Source organism: Impatiens glandulifera, chromosome 1 (assembly GCF_907164915.1).
Source record: "Impatiens glandulifera chromosome 1, dImpGla2.1, whole genome shotgun sequence".
Classification (NCBI taxonomy): domain Eukaryota; kingdom Viridiplantae; phylum Streptophyta; class Magnoliopsida; order Ericales; family Balsaminaceae; genus Impatiens; species Impatiens glandulifera.
In genome coordinates, this window is record NC_061862.1 from 127,117,150 (window position 1) to 127,128,463 (window position 11,314).

Here is an 11,314-nt window from a genome sequence, read left to right on the forward strand (position 1 = left end):
GATGGGAGATCTCTTCGACTGTGGATTTATGTTAGATTAGATTAGATTTAGGTTAGGTTAAGTTTTAATTTAAAAAAAAGTAAGGGCAAAATGGTGATTATTTAACAGTCAAAAGAATTTTGACTAACAGTTTTGGACGATAGGGATTAACGGGTTCTATTATTTTGGTTTAGGGACCAAGTAGTCTAATATCCAAACTTTTAAGGACTATTCAGTATTTAATTATTAATTCTTTTATATATAATTAAGGATATTCAAACTATTTATATATGGTAAAAGTTAATATTTTATCAAAATATTATTTATTTATAAATCATAAAAATAAATATATATACACTAAAAAACAATAAAGAATTATATATAACTTTACGGAAAAAAAAAGACTATTTTTATTTTGCTCAAGACCTATCGAACACAAGACTAATTCCCTAAGTAGCCATGTTCCCATTTATTTTTCCCAACCTAGCCATGTTTTGTTCGTTTATTTTCAAACTAGCCACAATCATTATTTAAACTCATTTTTTTAAAATAATGTTTTTATATTTTTTTAATAATTTAATTCAATTATTTTATTATTAATATTTATTTAATAAATAATTAATTTAAAATATTAAAAAAAACATAATATACTATTTAATAATCTTACCATTAATAAATCTTACAATTAAAAAATTCTACAACTACTTAAAAAAAAAAAAAAATTATTGGGCACATCAGGTGCTACATTTTATATGACCATCTTGATCACATCTTCCATGATTTTGTCCTCTTCATTACTCTTTTTAAAAATTTTGTTAGGGATAAGATAACCAAAATCTTTTCACAAATCTCTATTACTTATAAGATTGCCAAACTCATAATAAAGATTTTTGAAAAGATTTTTAATTTTTAAGTAATTGTAGTATTTTTTTTATTTGTAATATTTATTAATGATAAGATTTTTATTAATTATTAAATAGTATATTATGTTTGTTTTTTAAAAATACTTTAAATTAATTATCTATTAAATTAATATTAATAATAAAATAATTGAATAATATTATTAAAAAGTATAAAAACATTATTTAAAAAAAAAAACAGTTTAAATATTGATTGTGGCTAGATTGAGAATAAACGAACCGAAAATGACTATTTTGGAAAAAATGAATGGGAACATGGAATCGGTCCATTGAACCTTTGTTCCTGCATTCCCAAATTTGTAGACGATGATTATACGATGAAGTAAAAGAGTTGTTTATCTATCTGTTGAAGATATTAATCCTAATCCAAGTGGTGAAAAGTCCAGGTTTTGTTCAAAGGTGAGGGGCCAGCTGGAACCAGCAGTGGAGAAAAATGTGTGAAGTTGATTCATTGTTGTTATTGCACCGAGCACATTATCAATATTGTGTGTATGTATGATGTTGTGAGTGGAAAGTGTTCTGTTAGAATCCGCAATATTAGGGTCACTATTTTTTTTGTAACTTGTGTTCACCTTTGATCCCTTGATTTTAAAATCTATATGAAGATTGCGAAAACCTTATTCGGGCACCATTGATTGTATCATTGTAGACTTGTAGTGTGGTGGAGGAGTATTTTGAGACTATAATTTGAACAATGGTCCAGGGTTTTGCTGGTATGGAGAGTTGGGATTTAGTGGCTAATTTACCCACAATTTAAGCAACTAAGATTTGGTTGTGGTCCTAAGCATTTTGAAAAACCCTGGCTCCCTTATGTTTTAGGTCTGCAAATTGACTATAATTTGTAGCATTGGCTTTGGCTTTCCTCATACCCCACATAATATTTTCCATATACTATCATTTTTTTTGGATTTCATTTGAGAGGAGGTGGGAAGCTATGTTATAGGTATGAATTGTTTGGAAGACATTTATTTTACTAGGATTGTTCTGCCTCTAATTTGTACTTTTTGAGAAAATAGTTAAAGTTTTCTAACTGTTAATTTATTGACCAAAGAAGTTGGTGAAGTTATTAAGGATCTTAGTGAGGAAGGATAGAGATTGATGATATGACTCCCAAAAATCAGAGATGAGAGGATTATGATTAAGAAGAGTTGTGGTGAGAATGAATCACCCTATCTAAGGTCCTCATTGATGAGGATTTAGATAGTCATGCTTGAGATGCATTATAAGATTAGATTAATAAGGAGGCCAAGTTCATGGTAGAGTCAAGGAAATCCTATTTGACACAATCAAAATATTTAAACATGTCAATCTTTGCCGAAATTTTTCCTTTTGATTTATTAAATTGGAAGAAGATAAGGCCCTTATGATTTGTTAAGTTTGAAGAGAATTTCACAAACAAAAATATGTTGACTTGAACTGGTTTATACCTAAAGAGAAAATTGTATTGATTTTCTCAAAATTTTCCTTTTGATTTGTTCTACTAGCTCTCTACTCTTCTTTGTCTTTCCGGTGATCTTTGGACAATCTCTCCATTCACAAACAATTTCACTGCAAATTATGAGATCATTAATTAACAATACTTTGTTAAGATAAGTTCATATAACCAAAACAACAACAGCTATCGAGAAGACCATCTCGAACAAATTCTTGAAACCATTTTTATAAAGCATGGTCTCTCTACATTAGCCATTTTCATATTTTCTATGTTTCATCTCTATTGATTTGTAACTCCATTGACATGGGAAGCCAATAACAGTTACGAGAGACATTTAATATAAGTCTATTATATTCCTAAGATGTTCTTTTGACTGAAGAAAAGTCTCAATGTATTGCCAAGATGGACTGAATTTCATTGAGCCACATACAGAACAACTTCAGTATGCTGGCAGATAAGCAAAATCAAACTAAATAAGAAATTGCTCCAGATTAACCTGTTGAGCTGCATTGAGTAATGAATGACCATTTGCAAAGGGAAGAAAATGCAACATGAACCATTCTATACAATATCTAGTTGTCATGTTTCATCTCTAATGATATGTGTTAAATTGGCAGATAAGCAAAATCAAACTAAATAAAAAATTGAATGGCTCATTTGCAAAAGGAAGAAAATACAACAAGAACCATTCTTTTGAATTAAGGTTCAGGGTAATATTGTGATTGAATTAGTCGATTAATAGTGAATTATTTGATTAAATGGAGGATGTAATGTCATGAATATAAGTTTCTTCTTAGGACCACACCACATCTGAGATAGTGATAATACTTTCAATAGGTGTGATCATTTCTAAGCAAATTTATCATTTCCAAGAAGAATACATCTTGGAAGAATAAATCAATTTAGTGTTTTATCAATTAAGATATGACATTTCAACAAATCTCCCCGTCATGACTTAATTAATATGCACAAGAACGCCTTAATAGAAATATTCAACCTTATTAATAGACAACAACCTCGTCATCATATCAAGAACATCTACACCTTATTTGCAATCTTCAACCTTATTAATAGGCAACCACCCCTTAATCATATCAGACCACTTAAATAAATATGTATAGTAGATCACAATTTTCACTTTATCTCCTACAACGTCTATTGTATCCAATTGTACTGGATATGGATGTGTTTTCAGCATTAACAAAACTTCAATTATAACAATTTACCACCTAATCCTATTTATTAACTCCTATTTCAATTAAGAAAATTTTCAACCATATGATGATAATAGGCCCAATTGTTATTTGGGAATTGAATTTGTGACGATTTTATAAAATAGGGATCGAACTTCGATTTTTGTGCCATTTGGAGCACGAAATATAAAATCGTCTCAAGTTTGAGCCCTAAACAACAATTGGGCCCTTGATAAGGCAATGCATTTTTTGAGTCCTACCATTAAATAATTTTGTTTTCTACAAAGTAATTAAGTATCTACATCATTCACATATCCTGCCATATCAGCATCTAAATACTTTAAAAGCATAATATTATCATTGTCAAACGCAAACATGTTTTTGACATTTCCTCTCAAATACCTCAATATCCATTTCACAATTTGATAATTCTTTTACAATAGTTTGATACGAATGTGTTCAACTCAACTTCTACCTACATAAGGCAAAAAATATATGAATATGGTACTAAGTTCATTTCTTCTCTTTCATAGTCCTTTTCTACCTACATAAGGCTAAAAATAGAAGTGCTATATAAATAAATGGACAAACCTGCAATAGAGTTCATTATTGTTAAGCATCAAAAACAAGGAATTTCATATTTTTCACAACAGAAATAATATAAAAAAAGAGCATACCTTCAAGCTTACAAGATGTCTCCTCAACAATTTCACATCCAAATCCAAAATAAGAAATATTGTAAATCTTCTTTTTTGCTTCCTCAGTTATGAACAAAAACTAATAGATAATGAATAAGTCATAACTTATTAGAGGTTTAATTTCCACAATATATTACCTTCCGATGACCTTCGCTAGGATTTGGATGAAGCAATCGATCATCTGCTGATTGGCGGCATCTTCTCCCTCAAGCTCATTCAGGACAATAAGGTGTGTGGGTTTTAGATTACCAGTTGGCCGTCGTGGGTGAGAAGTTTGATGAATTGGCCTTGATAAGACCCTAATTCCAAAAAAGTCCCATGCTTGATAAACCTTGCAAAAAGGCCTTTTCGCCATGCGAAATGTCTGTCTTACCCAAACGCCCACTTTACGCTCAAAGACGAGGAATACCACTCTCGCGTTTTCCTCTAAAACGCGTTTATGAACTCACGCGTTTTAGATGAAATGCGTGAGTGATATTTCTCGTTAATGAAAACACACGGTTTACAACTATCGCGTTTTATATAAAACGCGATTATTAACTCACGCGTTTTCCAGTAAAACACGATATTTGTAAACCGCATCTTTCATCATATATAAATGTATTTAATTTGACTTAATTTTATAAAAAAACATTTCCATTCACCACTGTCAACTCTCTCTACAATCCATGACGACTTTACTCTCCATCCCCCGAAACCTTATCCCTCCCATTGACACGACCACGACCACGACCTCTCTGTTTGATGACCCATGACTCTTCGTTCTCAAATAGGTATGTTTATTTTATGTTATTTGATTTGATGATTTCTTAGTTAGTGATTATAAACACTATGTTGGTTATAGTATAACTAGGTCATATTCTTAGTTACTGAGGAGGAGTTTGCTGGTAAGTTTCAATGAAATATAGTGTGCCATAAATTATCCACAAGTTTGCTTCAATTGACCTATTGGATAAGGGGCTCCTACCTATTAGATCTATTGTAACAACCTTCTAGGAAAGTTGCTGCATTAGATTTCCTGAAACTCTACCAGCAATCTCCCCTCGGTTATGATTCATTGGATTTCCATCATTTAGTAGCAGCAGCAGTATCAGCCATCATCCCAGCAATAACATCAACCGTCATTCTAACATCAGCATTATTTATCATCCTAGAAGCAGCATAAACCATCATCATAACAGCAACATCCAACATCATCCTAACAGCAGCAGCATCCACAATTCTATTTTCATGTGTGGCATGTCATTTCCCTAAAATAATGTTGTATGAATAATTTTATTGTATTGTAAAATAGTTACTGAGGATGAGTTTACTGGTAGGTTTCATGGAAATACAATGTGCCAAGAATTGTCCACAAGTTTGTTTTAATTGACCTATTGGATAGGGGGATCCTATCCATTAGATCCATTGCAGCAAACTTTTGGGAAAGTTATTTTATTGGATTTGCATGAAACTCTTCCAGCAAACTCTTCCTTGGTTATGCTTCATTGGATTTTTATGTGTAGAATGGCATTTCCCTAATATAATGTTGTATGAATAATTCTATTGTATTGTATGAATAAATCTATTTTCTAAATTTACTTCAAACAATGGCTCTTAGTTTGGTTATATGCATATTACAATGTTCATTTTTTTATTGGTAAAGAGATATCAGTGACTCATGAATATTACAATATGTTTAATATTCGTGAGTTATGTTGTAATATGGTGTATCATCAACTCAGATTATTACAACCTAACTCACAAATATTGAAATATTCGTGAGTTATATTGTAATATGTTGTATCATCAACTCATGAATATTACAACATAATTCACGAATATTGTAAACTTTGTGAGTTATGTTGTAATATGGTGTATCATCAACTCACGTAGTTTACAACATAACTCATGAATATTGTAATATTCGTGAGTTATGTAGTAATATGGTTTATCATCAACTCACGCATTTTACAACATAACTCACAAATATTACAATATTCGTGAGTTATGTTGTAATATTTTCTGTAGTTCATGATACAACATATTACAATATAACTCACAAATAGTACAATATTCGTGAGTTATGTTGTATCATCAATTCACGTAGTTCAACATAACTCACTCACGAATATTGTTATAAACCTTGATATTTCTTATTGATGTGAATTGTTTCAACATATTATAATAATATTACAACAATATAATGAATTGTTTCAACATTATACAATAATATTACAACAGTATAGTGAATTGTTTCAACATATTACAATAATATTACAACAATAACACTTCATGTCTCTAAAATTTGGTGGAACAACCTGACTGACCAGTTTTCTCTAAAAAATTTCACGTTATCTGATATGAAATTTTCTAGATCAAGTTTAGTAGTCAGGTACTCTATATACATTAATACAAAAATGCCACTGTCCCCACTTATTTTTGCTTTTGGTACTTTTGGATGTGGGATTCTATGAAATGTTAAAGTGCCCATGTTCATCTTAGGATACCTAGAAATTTCAACTAAGACATTGTTTTATGAAAAAAGTGCGACATGATTTCACACATGAGTGTCATGAATTGTGCAAAATTGTCCTTGTAAATTGACTGATCGCAATCATAAATGTCAATTCTCCATTCTTTAATTCGCACAACACATAGTACCTAGTGCTTCATCTCGAGGTTGAGGGGCACGTAAATGTCATCAATAGTGTTCCACATCGACATATGTCTTTCCTTCTGACCATGGTAGTACTCAAAAATGGATTCATAAAACTCAAATTGTTTTGGATCAACTTTAGTAAATTCATCATAGTATGATGAAAACTTAGGGGCGAGTTGACAATCTGTTATTGCGAAATCCTTCATGTCTTTTTCTTAACAGAGCACATCCGACATTGATCTCCTCATTAATGAGCCACTTAGTTGTTCTCAGCATTATATCAAAGAATTTATAGCCTGTAGTGCCAGTATTGAGCTCCAATTGTTTACATTGACTTTTTTCCCCAACTCTTTCATAAACTCTTTCAGCAGTTTCAGATCAAATTTCATCATAGGATCTACATTGATTGAATCTTTGACCCTCATTTTTTTCCAGCAAGGTCGATGTAGGGACTAAGTAGTACTTTCGACCTCAACCTCTTTCTCTTAAATTGGACATGGATTAGATCGTGCAATTCCACCACATTCTCCTTCACCATCTGCTTGTCCTTCTTCTGCACCACCACATCCACCTTTTTATTCTGCACCTTGTCTTTCTTCTTGTCCACAAACACATCATCCTCCACCTTCTTCTTCTACACCACCTTCTTATTCTACACCATCTTCTTATTCTATACATTGTCTTCCTTCTTCTTAACCTTCTCCACAAATACATCCTCCTCCACCTTTTTCACATTCTCCACCTTCTACATGAATTCCTTCTTCTCCAAATTCTGTACAAACACATCATCCTCTAACTTCTGCTTGTCTTACTTTTCTATATCATTCACATCCTTATTCTCATTGACCACGTTGTCTTTATCATTCACATCCTCCAGCTTCTCATTCACATCCTTGAATTAAACAAAAATAATTGAATTGGACCAAATGCTTGAATTAAACCAAATGTTTGAATTAGACCAAATGCTTGAATTATACAAAATGCTCGAATTATACATACCTCATTCTTCTTTTCTTCCTTCTTTTCCCTCACATCCAACTTCTGCTTGTCTTCCTTGTCTATATCATTCACATCCTCCACCTTCTCATTCACATCTAACTTCTGCTTGTCTTCCTTGTCTATATCATTCGTATCATCCACCTTCTCATTCACATCCTTGAATTAGACAAAATGCTTGAATTATACAAAATGCTTGAATTATACATAATGCTCGAATTATTAAAACACTTGAATTAGACAAAATGCTTGATTTAGACAAAATGCTCGAATTATACATAATACTTGAATTAGACCAAATGTTTGAATTATACATAATGCTTAAATTAGACCAAATACTTGAATTAGACAAAATGCTTGAATTATACAAAACGCTTGAATTAGACAAAATGCTTGCATTATAAAAAATGCTTGAATTAGATAAAATACTCGAATTATACATACCTCAATATTCTCATTCTTCACCACATCCTCATTCTTCTTCTCTTCCACATCCTCAACCTTCAGCTTCACAAGCCTATCCTTGTCTTTATCATTCAATTTATCCACCACATCCTAAAAAAAGATAAAATGATTGAATTAGACCAAATGCTTGTATTAGACAAAATGCTTGAATTTGACAAAATGCTTGAATTAGACATACCTTAATATTCTCATTCACCATATCCTCAATCAACACATTCACCTTCTCCAAATCTTCCTCATTCACCTCCTTCAAATATTCCTCATTCATCTCCTCCAAATCTTCCTAATTCACCTTCTTTTTCTCTAGAAGAACATCCACATATTCCTCATTCAATCTTCTCTTTCTCTATTCCTCCCCAATTGTGACGAATAATATGCCAAACTATTCTTGTATTTGGTTTAAAATCTCTTTAATGAGATTTATTTCAGTTCTCATTTCAGTTTTTAGTTCATTTAGATCATTCGTTAGTTGATCCAATCTACATCTATTATGAGGAGTTATTGTTGTTGGAGTCATTTGAGGGCCATCATCAACATGAGGTTTATTGATGCTGAGTCATTTGATCTTGAGTCCCGGTGTCGCTCTCAACAATATAAGAGTTGTTAGGGCTAGGGGTAGGGATGCAGGTTCTTCTCCTCGTGGAAGGTTTGGCAGGAACATAATGAGAGGTTCTAGGGTGAGTAATTTTTCGTTTCTTCCTCATGTCAGGTTTGGGAGAAACTACATCTTCATATCTTCAAAGTCCTCCCCAACATATAAGATCTTATCCTCTTTAGACAATTTTATCTTCTTGATAATCTTGCCTTGTAGGGCAGTATGATGATCAGAGGCGGTGCTCTTCCTGCTAGATTTGTACTATATTATATACTTGGGCATGGGCAGACATGCTTATGCGCTTGAAGCATCGTATTCCTTGCAATTTTGGGCACAAATGTTTTGATAATCTCATAGGTCCACACTTGTAAGGCTAGTGTGAACCCATATACGGTATAAGAAATATCGACATTCTTGTCTTTGTTCTTCTTCTCGATGACTTTCTTCTTCTCCAGATATAGCGACTTGTAGTGTTTTAGGTCCATGTTTAAACCCTTCAGGCTGCTCTAAAGGACAACTTTCCCCATGGAAATTGGAGGAAAGTATCGATGTCCTCAACCATGCTGAAGAGTTTGATATTTAATATCCTCTTTGGGTCAAAGGTGAAAAGATAATGGCAAACCAAGTATACCAACCCCAATTTCCATGTACCTTTCTTATCAGAGCATGACACAAATTTTGAGTGAAGGTCTGCTGTTCTTACAATCATATTACTTTTAAAATATTTGACAACTAAAGATGGAAATTCTTCAACTTGATTGAAAATGGTTTCCATCGTAGAGAATCTCCCAATATTGAGGCCTATGACCAAGGAAAACTCCTTCATCCCGAAGAACACTTCCTCTCCATTCACGAGGAACTTCATCTCCATAGAAATTGAGTTGCTCTTCCTGAGGATAATTTGATGTATTATCATTTCTGAGAACAACAGTAATGTGGATCCTTTGAATAAAAATTGGAATTGATTTTTCTCTACCATTTCCATTAGATTCATTGCAGCAAACTTGGTGGAAATGTTTGAGATATTGGTTTTCCATGAGACCCTACCAACAAACTCAGGAATTGTGGTGGACTCCATCTAAAAAAAAAGAAACAACATTGGAATAAGTAACTCGAGAACATTATATTTACCTAAAATATAGAACATTATAATTACCTAAACTACATAACATAACAATTTAAGTAAGCAACATCAAAGAATATGAGGAAATTGGATAAAACATTAACAAACAATTCAAATAAAGTAAAAACGTACAATACATATAGGTACAATACTCGTGAATAGAATTCACGGTTATTATAAACCCTAAATCATGCATGCATGCAGAAGAAGAACACTGATATAATACTCGTGAGTGAAGAACATTGGATAAGTAACATCATATACACACATAAACCCTAAAAGCTAAGGATTATACATCAATATCCATAAATATAAATGACAAAATAATAAGAACATTACAGATTAAACCTAAACCCCAAACCCTAAACTCACCTAATATATGATCGAAGAGACGGACGACAAACGATGATGAGAGTTGATCTTTGATGATGTTGAACAAAGTTGGAATTTGGAATGGAAAGTCGAGAGTTGTAAATATGAAGTTGATTGTTGGAGAGTCGTGAATGGAAAGTGAGAGAGTCGAGAGTCGTGAATGGAAAGTTTTTTTTTAAAATGAGGGGCAGATTATGTATATAAACATTGAAAGACGCGATTTACAACTATCATATTTTATTATAAAATGCGTGAGTTCATAAACGTGTTTTACAATATCACGTCTTTCTATTAACGCGAAATATCACTCTCGCATGTTCATCAAAAACGCGAAAATTCATAAACGCATTTTTGATGAAAACGCGAGAGTGGTATTTTGCGTCTTTAAGTGGTAAAGTGGTCGCGCAAGGGGCAAGACGAACATTTCTCATGGCGAAAAGGTCCTTTTTGCAAAGTTTATCAAGCGTGGGCCTTTTTTGGAATTAGGGGTCTTATCCTTGCCATTTCATCAAATTTCCCTCGTGGGTAGGGTTTTTCTTTAAATGGAAGACGATAAGAAATTTAAAATATAAATACTTCAGATAGTAATTTTATCAATTTTATTAAATTAGGGGAGAAAGTTTTGAAATTATTTATGAGGGAAATTTGATGAAATGGCCCTAATGAGACCCATAACTCTAAAAAAGACCCACGCTTGATATTCCTTGAAAAAATGGCCTTTTGCCCTACGAAATGTCCGTATTATCCCCAAAACACCCACTTTACCGCTTAAAGACGAGAAATACTACTCTCGCATTTTCTTCTAAAACATGTTTATGAACTCACGTGTTTTAGATGAAACGCGAGAGTGGTATTTCTCGTTAATGAAAATACTCGATTTACAACTATTGTGTTTTA

At 32.3% G+C, this 11,314-nt stretch overlaps 1 protein-coding gene across 1 annotated transcript; it reads right to left on the reverse strand.

Moving 5' to 3' along the window:
- Positions 1-5,293: 5,293 nt before the first annotated feature.
- LOC124942805 (myb-like protein X) lies at positions 5,294-8,595 on the reverse strand. Its single transcript, XM_047483365.1, has 5 exons — positions 8,506-8,595; positions 8,307-8,417; positions 7,866-8,021; positions 7,679-7,758; positions 5,294-5,447 (listed from the first exon to the last, which is right to left on the reverse strand). The coding sequence occupies exons 1-5, from the start codon at positions 8,593-8,595 to the stop codon at positions 5,294-5,296; spliced, it is 591 nt and encodes a 196-aa protein (XP_047339321.1).
- Between the last annotated feature and the right edge of the window lie 2,719 nt (positions 8,596-11,314).